Here is a 23,070-nt window from a genome sequence, read left to right on the forward strand (position 1 = left end):
GATGTCGTAACCAGTCATGAATCCATGACTCTCCTTCTACCTGAGACAGGAGCAAAGGAAGCATGGTCAAATATACTTGGATGAGCTTTAAGACTAGGTCAGGGTTCTCAATGTCTCACCACTGACATTTTGGGCCAAATCATTCTTTGTCCTAGGCGGGCAGTCTTGCGCGTTATAGAGTGTTTAGCAGCATACCTGGCCTCTACTCACTAAATGACAGCAGCATCCCTCCCCGAATTGTGATAACCAAAAGTGTCTCCAGACATGGCCAAATGTTCCTTGGGGGGCAAAATTACCCCCTAGTTGAGAACCCTGGGACTAGATGTATAATACCCAAATCACATGTAAATCAGAGAGCCAAAGGTCACCCATGTGACACTCTAACCGGTGAAAAACAGAGTCTGAAAGAGGTAAAAGAGGTAGGGAAAGGAAATTAAATCCCTGCTGCTGATAACAATATAAGCCCAGCAGATGTTGCTGGAAACCTAGTTAGAAGACGGTATAAACCTTAATCAGCTCCCATCCTGCTTCCCCAGAAATAACTCTCCACTGAAAAAGTCCTGGAAGTCGGGGCGCCTGGGTGGCTCAGTCAGTAAGCATCTGCCTTCAGCTCAGGTCATGATCCCAGGGTCCTGGGATCGAGCCCCGCATCGGGCTCCCTGCTCAGCGGGAAGCCTGCTTCTCCCTCTCCCACTCCCCCGCTTGTATCCCCTCTCTCGCTGTCTCTCTCTCTGTCTAATTAATTAATTAATTAATTAAAAGTCCTGGAAGTCAACAAAACCCCTAAAATGTAGATGAACAAAGCAAAGAAAACCCAGATGGAGACAGAAAAGATGTGCTTCCAACTCCAGTCATTTCCACAAGGAGGGAAAAAAGGAAGTCTTGAAAATAAGGAAGGCTGGGAAACCAGGATTATTTCCTAACTTGTCATGACGTGAATTTCCAACATGTAGAAAAATCAGATGCCAATGTGTCAGGTCTATGGATTACACAGGAGAAAGTGTCAGCCCAAAACACCCCAGCAACTGAGCAAAAAATCATGACTGCTCCAAATCCCAACGCCTTGAGTAAGAGAAGTTGGAACCACTTGAGACTGACAGCATGGGTACATTAGTTTCCCATGGCTGCTATAACAAAGTACCATAAGCTGGGTGGCTTAAAGCAACAGAAAGTCTAGAGGCTAGAAGCCCAAAATCAAGGTATCAATGGGCCATGCTCCCTCTACAGGTTCCAGGAGAGAATCTTTCCTCGCCTCTTAGGCTTCTGATCGCTGCCAGCATTCCCTGATTTGTGGCCACACCACTACAATATCTGCCTCCACGTTCACGTTGCTTCCTCCTTTTCTGTCTGTGTCCTCTCCTCTTCTGCCTCTTATAAGGGGGTTTAGAGCCAATATGGATAATCTCTTCATGTGATGATTTTCAGGATGATCTCTTCATGTCAAAATCCTTAACTTATATAATTATATCTATGAAGACCTAGTTTCCAAATAAGGCAGCATTCACAGGTTCTGGGAATAAGAATATGGACATATAGGGGTGCCTGGGTGGCTCAGTCATTAAGCGTCTGCCTTTGGCTCAGGTCATGATCCCAGGGTCCAGGGATCAAGCCCCGCATCGGGCTCCCTGCTTAGTGGGAAGCCAGCTTCTCCCTCTCCCACTCCCCCTGCTTGTGTTCCCTCTCTCACTGTGTCTCTCTCTGTCAAGTAAATAAATAAAATTAAAAAAAAAAAAGAATATGGACATATAATTTGGTCGGGGGGGTTTACCATTCAGCCCACTATAGTGGTAAGAGGAGAAAATAAAGTGAGAAAAAAAATGCAGGCGACAGATTCCATTTCTGTGACAGTGGTCAGTAAGGCAGGACAAAGGTAGAACTGCGTGTTAAAAGAGTTCCCAGATGGAACTTAAGTGCAGCCAGCTGCTTCCAGCTACTCAAAGAGAGAAAGTTTCTGTTTTTGACAGCAGATTAAAGGAAGAGGTGGAGAGTGTGAAAGCCCATTCTCTGTTGGCCTAGTTCCTAAGGAATCGTGCCTCTGCCTTAGGGCCATTCTCAAGTCTTGTTCAAGGATAAAATGATTTATGGATGGCCATAATTAAAAAGCAATGTCAAAAAGAAGCAGCATCAGCGTTTTTCATTTGCACTTACACATGAGCAAGAGCAGTTTAGTAAAATGGGCATGCTAGGGTTTTATATTCTCTGTCCAAAAAATGGCTGCCATCATGAGTGCTAGTGTTGGAGACAAGCCTCAATTCTGTAGCAGGAGTTGATAAGGTTTTAAATTTTAATTGGTTCACCTGTCCTCATTTCAAGTACCTTTACTATGGGTCCAGTGGATTATCAATGGGTGGCACCCTGGGTGTGTAAACTTGGGTAAGTGTGGTTTTGAGCATCAGTGTGGGCTGTTTTCCATCAGTGTCTTGGCTGTGGTTCTCAATGAGCTTGTCAGCTCAAGAATGGAACGTTGGGTTGATTTAAGGTGGTTGGTTAACTCGATTTGGCAACTGTTCTTCCTCACTGATTTTATACTAGCTGGTTAAAAAGACATTTTCTTCTTTGGTTTTGGGAATGTGAACTTAATGAATCACAAATCAGGAGGAAAATGAAGACACGCTTATAGTTTATATGGTAGATTAGTTTAAAGGAATTAGTGAATAACACATAGCAGTTCCTTGAATTATTGTTAAATAAATAAATGCATTAAAGTGTGTCTATGCCCAAATGGACTATCTGTACATATACACTGTCACACCTGAAAATTAGTAGGTACGAACAGAGCAAATGTTTGGAGCAGAGGGGGAGGAATGCCCTTATTAAGTTATTAAGTTATGGCATGGCTTCTTTTAATCCCACTAAAATATCTTTTTTCCCAAATTGACTTTGGACTAAAGCAGGTTCTGTTTCCTACTTGTTCAGATCATACCTGGCCATCTGTAAGTGGGGCAGAGGTAAGAGGGAGTTTGTTCAATTAAATTCAACAAACATTTATTGAATGTCTAATGAGGGTAAATCCCTATGCTTTGTGCCAGGGTGATACCAGAATAAATGAGGCATAACCCTACTCTTAGGAAGCTTGTAAACTAATGTAAAAAACATATTTGTAGGCAATCATCTGAAATTCAAGAGGAAATGAGATGGATGCTAAGTGGAAAGTATAAGCAGGATGGAATGACATGAGTGCCATGTGTGCCCGGTTCCAATGACATCTGACAGCCCACAGCAAGGCTGCACAGGCACCCATTTCTTGTATGATCTGAAGGCCCATGAAGGTTTGCATCTAGACAGGTCTAATCTAGGTCTAGAGTCTAAGTCATGTCAGTCCTGACCTTAGGATCAGGGAATAAAAGGAGTGGTTTTCATCTATCACAAGCCAAGGAATAGCCCAGAACATTGGCAAAACCTGAAAACTTTGCAAGTTCTAGAGCAGGGCTTCTGGGCCAAGAATCCAGGACTGAGATGATGAGAAAAGGCAAGTCATGAACCATCTCAGCCATTTTTTCATCATCATAATCAAAAAAAGAAAGAACTTCGACAGTCTTACTGGGTAGATGCCAGACCCTATTTTAGTTCACACTTTGGAACTAATCCCTCAAGCCATCTAACAATGGCCAAAATAGTGGTTTGTCCACAACAACATAACTGAACAATACTGCTCACTTATTTCCAAGTGCGTATCATGTGAGAAGTTTAGGTCATTAACAAAAAAGCACTAAGCAAACTCAGGCTACATAATCCTTTCAGCAAGGTAACTGACAATGGATACAACTGGGGCAGGCTATTATAAAACCACCTCTATCTACTTCTGCCCAAGCAGTGAAGTGCTTAGTTTCAATAGTTAAAAATCATGGCAGGGGCGCCTGGGTGGCTCAGATGGTTAGGCGTCTGCCTTCGGCTCAGGTCATGATTCCAGGGTCCTGGGATCGAGCCCCGCATCGGGCTTTCTGCTCAGCAGGGAGCCTGCTTCTCCCTCTCCCTCTGTCTCCCCCCTGCTCATGCTCTCTCTCTCTCCATATCTCTGTGTCTCAAATGAATAAATAAAATCTTATAAAAAAAAAATCATGGCAGATACAGTTGACACTTGACCAATATGGGGGTTAGTGGTGGTGAAACCCCACACAGTTGAATCCATGTATAACTTTTGACTCTCCACAATTTAACTACTGATAGCCTACCATTGACCAGAAGCCTCACCAATAACATGGACGATTAACGCATATTTTATATATTATATTCTATATTCTTACAATAAAGTAAGCTAGACAAAAGAAAATGTTACTAAGAAAATCATAAGGAAGAGAAAATACATTAACAGTACTGTACTGTATTTATCAAAAACAATCTGGTGTATAAGCGGACCCACACAACTCAAGCCCATGTTGTTCACGGTTGGACTGCATTTGCACTTGCCTTCTACCAGGCTCCAGTGTGACCTCCTCTGTGCAGCCTTCCCTGATCCCCTCTTTTCTGTGTTCCCACTGCACTTTGTTCAGCATCTATTGGTGCATTGATCACCAGTTACGTCGGGGGAAAACAGCCATAAAACACAGAAATACTTTCACACTAGCTCAAGGGAAAGGACTGCCCTGCAAGGCTCTAACAGGCAAAGTCAGGCAAGGGAACCAAATGAGAGACAATCAGAGAAAATGGAAAATGCAGTTAGAGAAACCAGACCTTATGTTTCTGGCTCTCAGAAGCCCAGTATTCTTCTAATCAGCCCCAGGAACTCTCCTGTCTCTGCTTCACTCGCTCACAACCAGCTTTCTCTTTTTGCTCATGGCCCATCATCATAGGCTGCTCAGAGCCCACAACCAGTTGACTAGTTACTACATCTCTTGGTTTAAGTCTTGAGAGAGAGAATTGGGTTTCTCACCAACCAACTGAATGTGGGGAGGAGATGCCACATGGTACAAATGGTGCCTAGACCTGCCTCTCAGCAAGGCCTGTAAGTAGGGCAATTCTAAGAGAAGGTGCCTGTGAGCACTGCAGGCACCCCAGAACATGCTCTCTCTCTCTCTTTTTAACTCTCTCTCCTGTCCTCTAAGCTGTAAATGCCATGGGACAATCCAGGATAATACTTGGCTCAAAATGTTTGAGAAAGAGAGGATTTGGATCAAACACTGGAATTGATGGTTTCCTAAATTCACCCTGCAAGTATTTGGGAAATAAATAAATGTCAGTCTCTGAGAATCAAGAGAAAGGAGTCACATCTAGCTGGGTTGGTTCCCACACTTGAGAGGCTTGGTTGGGTGAATTTACCCACACCTTGCCATAACTGGCTTGGTGTGGGAGTAGGCATTGTACCCTGATAAAAGTGTAATTAGCAAGCAGCAGGAATCACGTTCTCCAGGAGAGCTCATCCTACTTCCTGTTTAACTTGCATAATTACCCACATCACAGACATTGAAATGACATGGATGACAGACTCTCAGAATGGATAAAGCCAGAAAGGCCCTTGGAAATCATTAACCCTCTCATTTTACAGAGGGGAAAACTGAGTCCCAGAGAGAGAGCAAGTGCTTACAAGAGCCAAAACCAAAACCAGATGTCCCGCCTCTGAGAGCAGCCCCCTTCTGTAGCATCATACTGTAGTGAGGACAGCATCATCTGACCCAAGTGAAACCAGTTCCTTTGCAGCTACTGGAACTCCAGGCATGGTCAACGGTATTGCCTTCACGCAGCTTTTCCAGCCCGGTCCCTGATTGTCTCCAGAGTTGAAAATGCAATTTTAGTAAAACTGACTGCCACTCCCTGCAGCTGTTCATTTCTTAGCTTTTCCCCTCCTCTGTCTTGTTCTGTCCACATTCCAGAACTGGCCCTTAACCAGGACAGAGCCTTGAGCAGCAGGAAGCAGGAACCAAAGGGGCAGTGGAAATTTCTGCTGGGTCATTAGTGGTCCCCAGCTGCTGGCTGGATCTAGAACATGCCTTTAAGTGTCAGGGTGGAAATAACCCAAAACCATGGAGACAGATTCCCTTGTGCGATTACCGGGACTAGCCATGCCACAGAATAGAACGGTCATGCCCCCTGAACTCATTTAAGGTAAGGTGTTTGAAACTTGGGTAACATCTCTTTGAGGGGAAAATGGATTCTATGATTGGTTCCCAGGCTAGTCTACTTAACTGATATTATAATTGACCTCTGGGTCCCAGAGCCTGGAAGCCAGAATCATTAAGGTCCAGGAGGGATAAGTTTCTGTGTCCGTGGCATCCTCTGCTTCTTCCAATCCCTCCTCCAAATCCTCCCAGTGGCTTTGGGCCCCCAAGCTTCCTCAGATAGTGGAGTACTCCAGGTTTTGACAGCTATCTGTCCTCCCTTTGGTCCCTCAGGGGAGTTGCTATCAACCCAGATTTTGGAGTAATGGGCAATCTGCTAGAACTAATCCACATGCATGTGTGAATGACTAACAGGCCCTGAAACAGTGGTTCTGACATGTCAGTGGGACATGTCTGTGGGCACTAGAACCACCTGGAGAGCTTATGAAAATGCAGGCTCCCAGACCCCACCCTAGAGGTATGGATTCAGCAAGGGCTAGAGTGGAGACCAGGGAATTTGTGAGGGTTTTTTGTTTGGTTGCTTTTTTATTTATTTATTTTTTTTTTTTTTGAGAGAGAGAGAGCAGGCACGAACAGGGGGGACGGGCAAAGGGAGAAGCAGACTCCCTGCTGAGCAGAGAGCCCGACTCAGGACTCAATCCCAGGACTCAGGGATCATGACCTGAGCCGAAGGCAGATGCTTAACCCACTGAGCCACCCAGGCTCCCTGGGAATTTGTGTTTTTTAACAAGCAGTTCAATTGATTCTAATGTTGGTGGTATGGATAAATACTAGACTAGGTGAAGTGCCAGGTTTTTGTAATTCCAGGGTGATTTGATCTTTACTGGGCAGGAAGAGTCACATAGATAGAACAGAATCCAGGATTTGCAAGGGGGAAAAGAAAAAAAAAGGCAAAAGCAAACTACCCCTGGGTGAATTGTCTCTGTGCTTCCATTTCATCTACTGTGATACGGCATGGCTCAGCCATGAGAAAGCTCTTGCCCACTTCACCCCTACCTACCCGTAACAAAGGACTCTCAGTTGTGGTATTTGACTGCCCCGCCCCCGACATACAGTAGAACAGAGAGATTAAGACCCCGGGCTGTAATGCTCAATACCATCAGTCATTCGGGAAATGCATGTCAAACCCAATGAGATACCACTGTACATCCACTAGGTTGGCCATAATAAAAAACAGGAAGATAACAAGTGTTGGTGAGGACATAGAGAAACTGGAACTCCTGGACGCTGCTGGTGGGAATGTAAAATGGCACAGCCACTATGGAAAATAGTCTGGCGGTTCCTCAAAAAGTTAAATATAGAGTCATCATATGACCCAGCAATTCTACTCTGAGATGTATACCCAAAAGAATTGAAAACTGACACTTATACATGAATGCTCATAGCAGCATTATTCACAGTAGCCCAACAACGTAGAAACAACCTAAATGTCCACCAACTGATGGATGGATAAACAAATTCTGGTCTATTCATACAATGGGATATTATTCAGCCATAAAAAGGAATCAAGTACAGATACAAGCTACAACATGGATGAACCTGGAAAACATGAAGCTAAGTAAAAGAAACCAGACACAAAAGGTCACATATTGTGAGATTTCATTTCTATGAAATGTCTGGAACAGGTAAAACTATAGAGACAGAAAGAAGACAAGAGGTCAGTAGGGGATGAGGGAATGGACAACTGGGGAGTGACTACTAATGGGTTCAGACTCCTTTTGGGGTGATGAACATGCCCTGGAACTAAAAAGAGGTGATTATTGCACAACATTGTGACTATACCAAATGCTACTGAACTGTACACTTTAAAATGTTAATGGTTAATTTTATGTTATGTGAATTTCACCTATTTAAAAAAAAGCATGGGAGGGGCGCCTGGGTGGCTCAGTTGGTTGGGCGACTGCCTTCGGCTCAGGTCATGATCCTGGAGTCCCGGGATCGAGTCCCACATCGGGCTCCCTGCTCGGCAGGGGGTCTGCTTCTCCCTCTGACCCTCTTCCCTCTCGTGCTCTCTGTCTCTCATTCTCTCTCTCTCAAATAAATAAATAAAATCTTAAAAAAAATAAAAATAAAAAAAATAAAATAAAAAAAAATAAAAAAAGCATGGGCTGCAACCAAGCCTCCTGGGTTCAAAGCCCAATTCTGCTACATGATCTTGAGCAAACTCTGTGCCTGTTTCCTTAAAGGGGGAAATCTCTAAAAGAGAGGCTATAATAGTAGCCACCTTGCAGGGTTGTTGGGAGCATTAGATGAGTTAATGTCCCTAAAAACTTAGGAAAGGTGTTGGCTTCTGACATGACAGTAAATATGTGCCATGATTTCATCACACAACCCATACCTGCTATTGTTCAGGCAACCAAGGCCAGGCAGGTTAAGGGCTTATTCAAGTTCACATAGCATGTTCAAAAGCCAAGTCGGGGTTGGTACCCAGCTCTCTTGGACTCTAGGTCCATGCTCTTCCACTGTTAACCATCTAATCTGATCCCTGACCAGGAATCTTGACCCCAAAGCCCCAATCCCTGACAGCAGCACAACTTCTTTCCAGTGCCCCTAAGCGTGGTCTACCTACAAGGCAGAAACAATAAAGCAACAACTGTTTTTGCTTCTTCCCAGCTGAAAGCCTTGGCCATCCTAGGGGGGCTTTACCCACCAGCAGCCTGGCAATGACTCTGAGCCAGTGGAGAGCTTTCCCTTCTTGGTTCCCATGACCATCAAGTTCTAGTCACAGAATGTCCTGCCTTGATTTAACTTAGAAATAGGGGAAATCATCACTATCTTATAATCAGTAGGGTCACCCAGAAGATTCTGTCCCAGCAGGTAAGGAAGTGTACTCATCTGTCCCCTTGGGTCTTTTGGTTCACTCTTTAGACTGCCCCCCAACATGCATCCCCTTTTCCCTGGTACAATGTAAGATCACAGGTTTTTTCTATATCTGGTTCAATTCTTATGTTTTCAAGAATAATCTAGCTTAATCACATTCCCCAACATCTGCCTTCCTTCTTTAAGTAGAGAGAAATATGTCTATACCCATTTATGTCTAGAAATCCTTCCTGATTCCATTGTTTTCCTCAAACAGCATGAGAGTCCTAGGAAAAACCCTGGGATGTCTGCCAAGAATTGGGCCCACTGGATATTCAATATTTAATCAGATCATCACAAGCAGAAGATAAGGAAAGTCATCCCACAGGAAAGATCCAAATTCCAGGCTCTTACTTTCTGGACACAGAAGAGCCCAAGTAACCTGGCCTCCCCATGCCCTGCCTTCCCTCCACAGCCAATCCCAGCTTCCTCCAGGACTGTGAGGTCTGTTCTAGGGAGCAGATCCAATTTGGCAGTTGTGAGAAGAAATTAGCCCTTCCTTTATGCCTACCAACGTTTGCACCTCCAGAAAACCAAGTCTGAAGCCCCAGGGTAGCCACCTGGAGCAACAATCCCCCAGAAGAAGTAGGCCAACCAGAAGAATATTGGGGGAGGTCTTAAGATCACTTTGATGCCCCTGGCAGTATCCATTTGTAGAACTTATCAGTACCTTCCCTCCTTCATTCCCAAGGTCGCTGGATTGAAGATCACGGAGTCATTCACAACATGATGTTTAATACAGAGACAAAATTGAAGTTCTCCTTCAAAACAACACAGAATAAGACTGAGTGGTGGGACAATGGTGTTCTCCCCCTCTGGATCACAGCCCAGAGACAGGTACTGTCAGAAACCCTGGGTTGGCTTCCAGGGACATAGCCTCTCATTCCTCAGCATGTAGGATGGGGGCTAGAAGCTGTGACCTTGAGAAAGTGACTTAACTTCTCTAAACATGTTTCCCTAAATGTGTAATGGGAATAATGATGGTGTGCTTATTTAATAGATTTGATATAAGTATTAAATGAAATATGCATTTAGCCATTATCAATGGATGAGTCTCTATGAGGGCAGAGTCTGGCTTAATCATGATTGCACCTCCAGGGCTCACCATACGGTCTGAACTCAGCAGCTTTTTCATAAATATCTGTTTATACACTTGCCTCAGACTTAAGCATAAAAGCCCTTAAGAATGAAGTTGACCATTTAATGAATCTTCAGATCATGAAAAGCTCTGAGAACATTCACTTGAAAGGATTCCAGTGGCCACTTACTATTCCTTCAAAAAGGCAGAAATCAGAGCTGCATGTTTAAGTCCTAGCCCCAAAACTGCTGTCAGCTTTGTATTTTCTTAATCAGCTTCACAGTCTTCACTTCGGAGTAGAACCTCCTCCTTGTCTTCCCCAAGACACCAACCTTTGCTCCAAAGATCCCCTTGGCACTGGAGCTTCATCTCTGTGCTCCAACACACACTGGGCGTGTCATGCTACAAGGTGGTACTGTTGCAGCTCAGCACGCAGGCTGTGGACTTAGACTCCTGGAGCAGGATCTAGCCAGCTCCACCTTTCTCCAGCTGCGTGACCTTGGGCAAAACCCTCCCTTCTGTGCCTGATTTGCCGCACCCATAAAATGAAGTTTTATCAGAGTCCCTGCTTCTTAAGCCCATTGGGAAGTTTAACTGAGATAATGCATGTAACATGCTGAAAACTAAATGTTCAAAAACTATTAGTCATTAAAGGAGTCTGAATCATTTTAGCACTTCAGCTGGTCACTACAGCTCTAAGCCAGAACTATCCAATGGAACTTTCTCTGATGATAGACATGTTCTGCTGTGCACTGTCCAACATGGAAGCCACTAGCCACATGTGGTTACTGAGCCCTTGAAATGTGACTAGTGAGACTGAGGGACCAAATTTTTAATTGCATTTAATTTTTTTTTAAGATTTTATTTATTTTTGCGAGAGAGAGAGAGAACAAGCAGGGGGATCAGCAGAGGCAGAGGAAGAAGCAGGCTCCACCCTAAGCAGGGAGCCTGATGCAGGACTGGATCCCAGGACCCTGGGATCATGACCTGAGCTGAAGGCAGACGCTTAATTGACTGAGCCACGCAGGTGCCCAACTGCATTTAATTTTTATTAATTTCAGTTTAAATCTAAATACCACATGTGGTTAAGGGCTACTATATTGGACAACATAGCTCTAAATGAATCACAGGGGCTTGTCAATGACTCTACCTCAGCTTCATTTTTCCCTTAATTGTTGGGCTCTAGATTCCTTCCTCTTCTGTCACATTTTTTTAACTTTGAGGCAGAGACCATGCAAATAAATTCTGTCCCCCCAAGAAAATACCATGCGTAACACCTTCTATGTGCCTAGTACCGATTTAAGTGCTTTACATTTATTAATTTATGACAGTTCTTAGGTGGGTGTTACGATCATGCCCACCTAACAGAGCAGTGCCATAATTTCTCAAAAGTCACAAAGCTAGCAAGAGGCAAAGCTAAGATTTGAACTCACTCTGGGTTCAGCAACTCTTCACTCTTAACCGTAACATAATATTACTTCCTTGGCCAAAACATTTAACCGTGGATTTCATAATGAATCACGTATTTGCCTTGCTGCTAGGGAGGTCTAGGCAGTCTTCATTAATTCACTGTTCAGAACCCAGGGCCTCTCTAGTCTCTTGCTGTGGTATTTGTTCATTGGCATGAAGCTTCTGGTAGCATTCTTTCCTATAGTTTTTCTTATTCATGGTTCTTGTCTCATTGCCATTTATTTTCAAGACATTGTCTCCTGCTCAATTCATAATCAGAGTGTTCTTCCTCTTTGCTGAATTCATATGTGGTTGTGCAAAAACAGGATCTGGTGGAGGGCCAGACTACTGACAACACGCCATGAGTTTGGCAAGTGAAAGTCAAGCTGGTATATCTCATTCTACCATTGACATCTCCTGCCATGGGACAGGGCCATTGGCCAGCTCCTCGAGGAGTTGGCAGGAAAGCTACTGCAATCAGAGCAAACCTGTGGCCCCAGGTCAGCCCCCCAGTAACAGCATACCAACTGGCCCTAAATGTCATTCAGGGGCCTATCTATATTACCAGGCAGGACTATAGGGGAGTGGCCTGACCTGTATCCATCACTGGGAAAATCCATCCTTCTCCTGAGTATCTTCCAGGCGGGCTTTGTGAAGATTGATGCATTCACCTTTAATAGGACTAAAATGTTTTCCTTCCATGACATTAATACTGCCAGAGTCCATTAAGATACATAAGAATTGACATGCCTTGTGGATGATATCTAAAAGATGGGATTCCTGGCCACCTTTGAGTGCATTATTCACAGTCCAAGAACATATCCACACTCCAGCAGGACTTCACTAATGGTCAGGGTATGAACGGAGAGGCTCCATTTAGAGCAAGCTCAGATTTTAAATGAGCATGCCTGATAACTGAACATGATTAATGGCTGAAGTGGTTCACCAAGTTCAGAAGTCCTAATCCTCAGAGAAAGGCAGGCAGCCATGACTTTAAGGCCCAGGAAAACCATAAAAACCTAGGGGCAGGGTGGGGGGAAGGGGCAACAGGGTGATGGGTATTAAGGGTACTAAGGAGGTATTAAGGAGGGCACTGGGTGTTATATGTAACTAATGAATCACTGAACACTATATCAAAAACTAATGATGTACTATACAGTGGCTAACTGAACATAATTTAAAAAAATAATAAATAATAACCTAGGGGCATGTTTCACCTCTCTATGGAGGAGCTATAGAGCATATTAAGGAGTGAAATGGCAGGGGATGATCTGAGTGAGATCCCCATGGCTGCCAAGAGTCTGTATCAGGACCATGGTAGGCTACAACCAGGAGGGGATTTGGAGAAAGGGTGAGGAGGGCAGCTACGGTTTTCACTGTAAGCCAAGTCTCCTAGACAATAGCTTCCAAACTTGGAAGAGCTGTGAGCTAGGTGGTGCCAGCTGCTTCTGCCTAGAGCATTAATAACAAGATATTTCATCCCAATATTGGCCCAAACCATGTCTTTATTATGCATCATAAAGGTTCTAAGAATAATAATCTGACCTCTGAAAGGGTGTGGGAGGGGAAGAAAATAGAATCTTGGCCATCTGGCTCCTTCTGTTCAGTGACTCCTCTGGAGCACAGAAAAGCAATGAAAACACTCAGAATCAACCTTGACTTCTGAATTTCACATACATGGAATCCATCTCTTTCCACCCAATCACTTCCTAGAAGGAGGAACTAACTCCTTTCCCTAAACCATACATACTTCCCACCAAAGCACAACCATGATGAAATGTTCGAGGGCCTTCCTAAAACATGTGCACCTTGTGACATTCACTCTGTCCTAAAGGAAGAGATCAGACAAAATGCAAAACCAAACTGAAACTTCTGTTCTAATGATTAGTTCTGAGGAGTTTGGTGGACTCTGTAAAAAAAACCCAAGGATTTTGCCTATAGGAAGTACCAACTCTTATTTTTAAAAAAGCAACTTAAGAGTAATAGCCACATTGATGCAACACTACACTAAGGGAGAATAATGAACCTAATAAAACCAGCGATTTTCCAATTGCTATTGCTACTGGAAACACTGATTATGCTAATTAAAGGGTAGAATAGTAAATACCCACTCTTTTGCATCCAATTAAGTGCTCAGATTATTTCTAAGAAGTATTTGTTGAAAATAGCACTTTTGATTATCACGGGTCCCAAATAAACAGAGTCGTGTGTGTGTGCATGTGTGTGTGTGTGGGGGTGTGTGTGTGGGTGTGTATACACACACTCAAGCATAATTTCTCTCTGGAGCTTCTTTCATGGAATAGTATAACTCTTAAAATCCCTATGGGGCAAAGTGAAAAAAACCATAGTTTCCTAAGACTACAGCTTGAGATATCTTTAAAGAAGGTGTGTGTTGAGAATACAGCACAAGAAAACAATTTCAAGTTGAGAACATCTGAGATTTAACATGCAAACATCAAGAAGTCAACTGGATATGCAGAGCTGCCTAAGTCCCTCATAATGTCAATGTCAGCTTATTCTAGATAATAATATAGCCAGTCAAACTATGTTCTACAAAATGTTGAAAGTTTTATCCCTCCAGCCAATTCCATACTTCAGAGCAAAGTTAATTTATATGTAAGTTAAACAAAGTACCACCGCTAAAAACTGAGAATTATGAGTAATGCCAATCAGAAATGCAATAAATAAATATTAGAGGATTTGCAAGTTAAAGCAACCATAGAAATTCTATTATCAGAAATGAAAATGTGTTGCCTGAAGAGATTACAAATAAGATGTTAGAACCCAAGAAAGAAAGAGCTTCTGTAACTATTTCCATAAGTTAATCAGGAGTGAGAATAGGATGGGTTTTGAACCCACAAAAGGAGATGTGATTCATGCATTCATTCAACATGTATTTAACCAACAATTACCACCTACACTGAGCCAGGCCTGTTCTAGATCCCAGGAAAATGGTGGTCAATAAAATCAACATGGCCCCTGATCTCATGGAACTCACATTCTAAGGGAGGGAAATAGACAGTAAACAAGAAACATATTAAGATAATTTCAGATTGGGTAAAGTGCTTTAGAGAAAATAAAACTAAATCACATGATAGAAAATGAATGCTGGAGGGCAGAGGGCACAATATTTCACCTATAGCAATGGATAGCAGAGCTTCTGGAGCCTTGAAAAGAATACTTTGTATTAAGACCTCTATCTTCGGGTGCTTAGGTGGCTCCATCGGTTGAGCGTCTGCCTTCAGCTCAGGTCATGATCCCAGGGTCCTGGGATTGAGCCCCATGTTGGGCTCCCTGCTCAGTGGTAAGTGTGTTTCTCCCTCTTCCTCTGCCCCTTGGCCTGCTTGTGCTCACACTCTCTCTCTCTCTCTCTCTCTCTCTCAAACAAATAAATGAAAATCTTTAAAAAAAAAAAAAAAGATTTATATCTTATTTCAAGTTTCCTAAAAGCAGAGCCTGAGGCAGGGATTTGGTACATATAAGGCATTGAGGGAGAGTTCTCAGGAGATGGGAGTGAGGGAAACTGACTGGGCAGGGATTGAAGAAGATAAGTGAGTTGTGGTTGCAGTTAGAGACCAGCTTCAGCCTAATCCCACAGACAGCTCTGGAGCATGAATTGCACCCCCATGCTATCCCAACCTGAGGCAAGGAAGCTGGTCTTTTGTCCTCCCATCAGTCAATCACTGGCCAGAGGCAGCTGGGAGTGAAGGAGCAGTACGGAACACCTTCCCAGGTGAGGCAAGATTTGGCCACTTGGCTGAAGGTAATTTTCCAGAACATGGAGCAGCTGAAGTGAATGTGAGTGCACTGGCCCAATAAGGGGATCTAGGTAGAAAACCAACAGCATCCCCTACAACTTCCAAATTGCTTTCCTGCTTTTCCCTCTCAAACAGTACATTGGAAGTTTTGTCATTACTCTTGGTTATACTTTTCTGCTCATTTATTGACCAAATAGCCACAGTCCAGGTGCCATTATCCCCAAATTCTTCCTGGTCATTTATTCTCCATACCAAATCAACATAGTGACATCAACACCATCCTTGGTTCTACTAAAACCAATGAACTTTTATGTTTTTCAGAACATCCAAATCTTGGGTGATAGAGGAAATGTCACAGTACAGCCTTCAAGTTAATAGCTTTGCTGAGGCAAAGGAAAGTACTTGCTCCCCAAATAAGCGGGTCATTCATTCATTAAACGAAAAATCCGTTGAGCCCCTACTATGTTCCATGTCCTGGCTGAGGAGCTGCTTTACAACAGCAGGACTTATTTAGTGAGATGTGTCCATCTCATTGTTAACTCATTGGTGAGCAAACATAAAATTATTTTTTTTCCTAACAATTTTACCAAATTTTGTCAACAGCCACCTTTCTGCTGGGGGGATCATTTAAGAATATTTTCATTACTTTGAAATCATGTGTGTTGTTAAAACAACCTGATTTCTGGTCCCAAGCTTTCCTCTAGCCCTTACTCCTCCTCTCCAAAACTCTCAAGATCAAATCTCTTTGGCTCTGACTGGGACATGGGCCCAAGGCTGAACCAATTTCTGTGGCCAGTGGATGCAGTGTCCTCTGATTGGCCAGGCCACAACCACATCCCACCTGTGGAGCCTGATGTGTAAACAACACATCCCAAACCAGCCATGAAGCAAGGGCATAGTCTCTAGGGGAAGTCAGGGTTCTCTGAACCAGTGGAGAGGGAGTGGGTGCTAGGCAGGCAAACATATTAAGTGTTCAGTACACACATCAGGGAAGACTTTGTGGTGGTTCCCTTTACCTGGAGGCAAAGAAAAGAGTGCCTATCACACGCCAAAACACAATCCCCACCACTTTATCTTAAAGTTATCTGGCTTAATCCTCACAAAAATAATACCAACTTTTTGGCATTTTACATGTAGAAACACTGAAGCTTTAGAAATTAAAGAATTCACTCACCATCACCAACATAGAAAGTATCATTTTTCCTCCATTCCAAGGAACTTTTTTTTCATCTTGCCATCTCTGAAGTTGGAGTGCATCTTACAATCAGTGGAGTGTCATGGTTTAACTGGCAGCATTTTTCTTCTAGTAGCCACATAAAATAATAGCATGTCTTGCAACTAATGGTGTTATAGATTCGATGAGATCCTGGTGAAGCCAGGAATGAAGTCCAACACCATCTGACTCCAAAGCTCACATGTTCTCTATGATTCTGGACTAGGGCAGGGACATCAACAAGTCAGGTCTTACTTATTATGAAAAAGATATGAGAAACAGCCCTGACAGAATTTTCTTCTTATGCTTGCAGGGGAAGAAGACAGCATCATTCCACTATCCTGGAGGAGGTGCTAAGTACAAAGGGGAGGCTGTCCAGCGGTTCCTGTTGGAGTCTTATACTCACCCAGACAGCAACGAGACAGAGTGGAGGGAGAACATCGATATTGTCATGAACTGGTTCACTAAGGAAGACTTTGACTTTGTGACTCTGTACTATGGAGAGCCAGATAACACGGGACACAGATTTGGGCCTGAGACGGAGAACAGAAGGGTGATTATTCAGCAAATCGACAGAACCATCGGGTACCTGGTGGAAGCCATTGAGAGACACAGCTTGACCAATCACCTCAATGTCATCATCACATCAGACCACGGCATGACCACAGTAAAAAAGAAGCCCAACGTCACTGAGATCCTCTTGGCTGACTACATCAAGTTCAGGGACTTGGTCAAGTTTGATATCGTGGACTATGGTGGCTTTGGGATGCTCCTGCCCAAACCAGGGCAAGAGGAAGCCGTTTACCAAGCGCTGAAGAATGCACACCCTCACCTCAATGTGTACAAGAAGGAGGAATTTCCAGAACGCTTCCATTTTGCTAAACACAAGCGGGTCCTGCCAATCGTAATGTATGCCGACTCTGGTTATAACATCAATGGGGTGAGTTGATTCTAAAATGAATAAAGTCATCTTGGGTCTGGGAGACAGCCTCTAGAGAGAAACAGTTCTGAAAAAAATTAAAACATAATTTGTAATCCATTGCTTCCTAAGTGTTCCCCACCCCTAACCCCACATCCCAACCAACAACCCTGTCCTATGTCACCACTATGCAAAAAAACATCCCTCCCTGACCAAGGCACTGTCCAGTGCTGTACTAAAATGTTAACATTAGTTATTTCATTTTTTGTTTTCCCAGCCCCTAAAGATATTCTTATCTCCCCCATTTTAATGAGGAATAAACCAAAGCTAGAGAGAAGTGATTTGGGATTAGAAGTATAAGGCTGAAGTTTGAACCCAAGCCTGTGTGCTTGATCATTATGCACAGATCACCAGTAGATTCACCAAAAAAAAAAAAAAAAAAAAAAGCTGCTGGTTCCCCTTTGCACATATCAAAAATAATAATAATAATAATAATAAGCAACCCTGTTCACAAACAAAAATATACACAAATGCTCATAGCAGCATTATTCATAATAACCAAGAAGTGAAAACAACCCAATTACCCATCATTTGATAAATGGATAAATGAAATATGGTATATCCATACAATGGAATATTATGTTGCCATTAAAGGAACAAAGTACTGATACATGCTATAACTTGAATGAACCTTGAGAATACTATGATCACTGAAAGAAATTAAATACAAAGGACTACATATTATATGATTCTATTTAAATGAAATGTCTAGAATAGGCAAATCTATAGAGACAGGACACAGATTGGTGGTTGTCTAGAGCAGGAGGGGAGATGTTTGGGGAAAATGAGGAGTGACTGCTGAAGGATACAGGGTTTCTTTTTGGGGTAATGAATGTTCCAAAATTGATTGTGGTGATAGTTGCACAACTCTGAGAAAAATTTAAAAATCATCAAATTGTGCATTTTAAATGGTACATTGTATGGTATACAAATTATATCTCAACAAAGCTGTTATGAAAAAAATAAGCAAATCTAAAGAAGAAAATACCAAAATCAAGGCTAATTGTGAGACATAAGTAAGGTAGTCTGGTTTTTGTAAACTACCAACCAATAATTCATGGCAGAACAAAGTTTAGGTGATATCTAAACATCACATGACAGAAGAGCATCCCACGTATAGCTTGAAGAACGCTTGTCCTAGGCTATGGACAGGAGCTGAACATTATAATCATGTCTGCAATCTGTATACTCTTGTATTGCTACAAATTCAGAGTATAACAGGTATGGGAAAACTCTTAAGGTTATGGTTTAATGTTGGCGGAAATAGTCACAGTAAAATGCAACAATTTATTGATATTTTGCTATCACTCACACGGCCCAGAATACTGAGGATGTGTGCCCAAAGCTAAGGTCTTGCCAAGAAGAGATTCTACAGTCACTGGCCTCTTTGTAAGCCTGGTTCATGATGTAACAAGTTGAGAGTGATGTGAAGGGATTTAATGCAACAGTCACATTCCCAACATAACCAACCAGGTTTGAGGGAATAGGGAACCTTCTGAATTGACCATAAGGCAGAAGAAAATGCCTCTCACTGAGTATACTTCTCAGATCCCCATCCACCTGCCTGCTTTGGTGGGCACAGTGAAGTAGTTGTTACTCTTCTCTCTTCAGGATTGAGGAGCTTGCAAAGCACATGAGGCCATCACCGGAGGCACTATGTCTGAGCTTATTATTGTCAGTATTATCTTCTTGCTGTGTCTAATGGGTATGCTTTCTTTATTCTCTTTCTTTAAAGATCTTTCATTCCTTGCTCTTCTTTTTGGCACTTTAGAGCAGGGTCCTTCCTCGTCGTTTAAATTTTCAAAGATTTCATGGATCTGACAAGCATGACAACAAGGGACAGTTTTCTTTCAGGGGATTGGAATCTAAAATGGCTTTTTTGTTATTATTTTGCAGCGATTTATAATATATTTCAACAAAGGAGATCATGGCTTTGATAATGCCCACATGGACATGAAGACCATATTCAGAGCTTTTGGGCCAGATTTCAAGAAGAATCACCTAGCTGAGCCTTTTGACAGCATCCACATCTACCCACTCATGTGTAAGCTCCTGGGGGTTACCCCTGAACCCCACAATGGCTCCCTGGCAGTCACCCAGGAAATGCTTGTGGACTCATATGACCAGCAGCCAGGTGAGATACAAAATCAACCAACAGAAAATTGATAGTGTGTTCTGTCCTGAGAAAAGAATCAAAAGGTGGGAGTGGGGGTGCCAGAATAATCCTGTTTCCCTAGCAGCTTCGGTGCCCCCAGGGCAAGATAGCAGCAGCTCTAAACAGATAGAGGAGGAAGTAGGGAATCCCTCCACATGTTGGCAGCATTTCATATAGTGCCTCTGGGGCAAAAGGAAGGCTCTCCATAGAAAACATCAAGCAATAATCCTTCTGATCCTCAGAAATCGCATGCAGTCTGTCCCTTGGTGCCCCTTCTAGATACAGAAAAGCAGCCTTCCTTCAGCAACTTAGTCCTTGCTGGTGCCTGGAAGAAAGCTGTTCACAGGGGAGGAATGAAGCCTTACTATTCCACTCACTGCTGAAAAAGGGGGAAAGGAGGTGGTTCCTGTAAATAAGGTTGCTAATTCTTAAGACTTCAAAATCTTAAATCTGGATGATATAAAGGAAGAATGGAATCATGTCTGAGAATTCAGTTGTTTGCAAACACTGGCCAGCTTTTCTTCTACAGAGAGAGACTTAGATGCTGCTCGGTGATTTATTATACTTAAAACGTTTTAACTATGCTCAATTACAACAGAGTACAAAGGACACCCTTTTTCCTTTTTCTAAGCTACTGCCCACGATCTTCTTGTGAACTTACAGGAAGCAGGCCATTTTGTAGGAATCTAATTAAATGAATGACAATTCACCAAATTATTAAGGCTTTTTTTTTTTTAAGTTTTAGAGTTTTGCTACAACTATTTGGCCCCTCCCCTGTCCCATAGCCCATTGGGAGCCTGGGGTAAGGTCTTTGACTGTCATCAGTTATTGATAAACAAAATGTCCCACCAACTGATTTTCAGCAAATTGGCTTTTTAGCAAATTGGTCACTTGGCAAAGTGGTCATTAGGAAAATGGGTCATTTGGCAAATACGTCGTTTAGTAAATCGGCTTTCAACGACTTGCCCTACAAGGTTTCCCTACAGTGAGCACTTTCTTGGGTTAAATGTACATTTCATTTCCATAATTAATATTCACCAGAGCCTGGATGGAAAACTTCCCAGGGACCCAGGACCAGCCAGAACAGCCTCTTAATAATCAGACAATTAAAAACCATCTGATATTTTATCAGGAGCAGAGACACAGAGGACATTGGCTCTCCAAAAGACAGCGTTTGGTCTCGCGATTGTCACAGGAGTTCTTGCAGTTCTGTTTGTTGCTAGCGTGACATACACAGCCATTCGTCGGAAAAAGAAGTGAGTGTTCTTTGGGCTTCCCATGGTTAATCAGTGCACATTGTAATAATCCACTTCAACCACTTCCTGCATGCCAAAGGGGATCCAGCACTTTGAGAACCCAGCAACCAAGGCCAGGTTCATGACTTGTGACCTGAGGAATCACAAGGCCCAGGGCTCAGAAAAGCCCCCAACTTGGTTTAATAATCTACTGGCACCATTTCAGAATTCTTGATTTTTTTAACAAGGACCCTGCATTTTCATTTTGTACTGGGCCCCCCAGATGACATACCAGTTGTATTAGTTTTCCACAGCTGCCATAACAAAGTACCACAAAGTAGCTGGCTTAAAACGATAGGTATTTATTGTCTCACAGACCTGGAGGGTAAAAGGCCAAAATCAAGATGTTGGCAGGGCCAGGCTCCCTCTGAAACCTGTAGGGGAGAATCCTTCCTTGCCTCTTCTAGCTTCTGGTGGTTGCTGGCAATCCTTGGTATTCCTTGGTTTATAGATGCACCATTCCAGTCTCTGCCTCCATCATCACATGACCATCTTCTCCCTGGGTCTCTGTCTTTACATGGTGTTCTCTTCTCCTATATGGACACCAGTCATGATATTTAGGGCCCTCTGTAGCCAGGATGACTTCATCTTAATTATATCTGCAGACTCTATTTCCAAATAAGGTCACCAGTACCATAAGGTCCTAAGTACCAAGGGTTAGGGCTTCCAACATATTTTCGGGGCAGGTGGGGGACACAATCCAACTCATAACACTGGTTCTGCCACCAATCAAAGCATTATAGAGCCCTGGTGCACCTCTTTCTCTATCTCAATAATTACATCATTAGACTGAGCCTCCTGCATTCCTTATTAAACCCAACCCTGACCATTCTTCTGCTTTAACATAGCTCCTATCTCAATAGAATGGGAGCCTCCTGAACACTATAAACAGCCTAAGGAAAGTCAGAACTTTACTTAACCTTAACTCCATTACAAAGGCTACATTTAACGTAATTTATATTTGAACTATAAAAATTTCCTATAAGTTGAAACACGACCTATAAAGGTCTCTACACCCTGAAGCAACATTTTAAAAAGAAATCAATTGGTCCTTTTCTAAAGAAACCATTAGCTATAGGAGAGATAAAGGAAAAACTTCAAGGTACTGATTAATTTACCATGCCCACAGCATAATTTCCAAAAAGCAACCATTCTATACAGTTAAAAATGTATTAGGTGGTTGTGGTTGTTGTTATTATTATTATTATTATTATTATTATTATTAAAAGCCTCAAATCCAGAAGCCGAATCTTTAATACAGCATGTGCACATACACATCCCCTTTTGCTGCTGGCATGGCCGTGGGATGTGTCCTAAAGCTTCTCTTCATATAAACACCCCCTGGAATTTTTAGTTTTTGTGTTAAATGGCAGTCCTAATCTTCACTTACACCTGAACACACACCTATGAGGTCCTTGGGACGTTAAAAATGCCTTCAGTGCCTTGATTCTTCCAGATTCAGATCTGAAATATATGACTTTATGACCTTTGTCCCTCCCAAGAGCCCACACACCAAAATAAAGGTTTCTTCTGTGTGCACGTCAGTGCTATGGCCCACTTGGGGTCCCTTCCCAATCTACCTCCCATCTATGGCATCAGAAAAGGCTGACCAGCCTAGATTTATTAATATCTTAAAAAATCACACAGTATTACTTATTATGGCATTGACTGTACATGCCCTTTCGCTCCTCAGAAGAAAAGCAATTAATAGCTATTATACGTGTTAACAGAATAAGCCTAGTATTTATGAGTTTGACCCTTTCCCACTGGTTTTCATTGTCTATTGCAGGCAGAGAGCTGATCAAAACAGCAAAAGTGAACCAATCCGCCTGGCCCAGTTCTGAAGCATCATTCCCTTGGGACCAAGACTCAGCCCTGGTTGAGACTCATTGTCATATCTCAGATGATTCTACCTCAGGATATTGTGACTAAGAGGATTTCTACAACATCAGACCCAGAAACCATTAATTCTGTGTAAAAACAGCAATAATCACAGTCTACCCTCTTTATTTAAATCAACAGTGTCGAGGGAATAAAAGACAAATCATTCTTATGTTGGATCCTGTGCTCACTTGGTGCTGGTGTTAGAACAACAGATATGAGAATAAATGCATTCAATTAGAATCAATTCTCCTCTCTTGTTCTCATAGCTGAGCAGGGCTCAGTGTTTTTCATCTGAAAGGGGTAATAAGATTTAATCTGCCCCCTCATCTACCTTCTGCAAGTATATT

The 23,070-nt window shown here is 42.7% G+C and overlaps 1 protein-coding gene across 1 annotated transcript in view; it reads left to right on the top strand.

Moving 5' to 3' along the window:
• Positions 1 to 22,683, top strand: part of LOC118533907 (ectonucleotide pyrophosphatase/phosphodiesterase family member 7-like) — a 30,657-nt gene extending 7,974 nt beyond the window's left edge. The window contains exons 2-6 of the mRNA XM_078074040.1: positions 9,604 to 9,749; positions 16,724 to 17,350; positions 19,286 to 19,523; positions 20,740 to 20,800; positions 22,629 to 22,683. Coding sequence (XP_077930166.1) covers positions 9,604 to 9,749; positions 16,724 to 17,350; positions 19,286 to 19,523; positions 20,740 to 20,800; positions 22,629 to 22,683 — 1,127 coding nt within the window. The remainder of the gene's footprint in view (positions 1 to 9,603; positions 9,750 to 16,723; positions 17,351 to 19,285; positions 19,524 to 20,739; positions 20,801 to 22,628) is intronic.
• Positions 22,684 to 23,070: the final 387 nt, after the last annotated feature.

Source organism: Halichoerus grypus, chromosome 6, assembly GCF_964656455.1.
Source record: "Halichoerus grypus chromosome 6, mHalGry1.hap1.1, whole genome shotgun sequence".
Classification (NCBI taxonomy): domain Eukaryota; kingdom Metazoa; phylum Chordata; class Mammalia; order Carnivora; family Phocidae; genus Halichoerus; species Halichoerus grypus.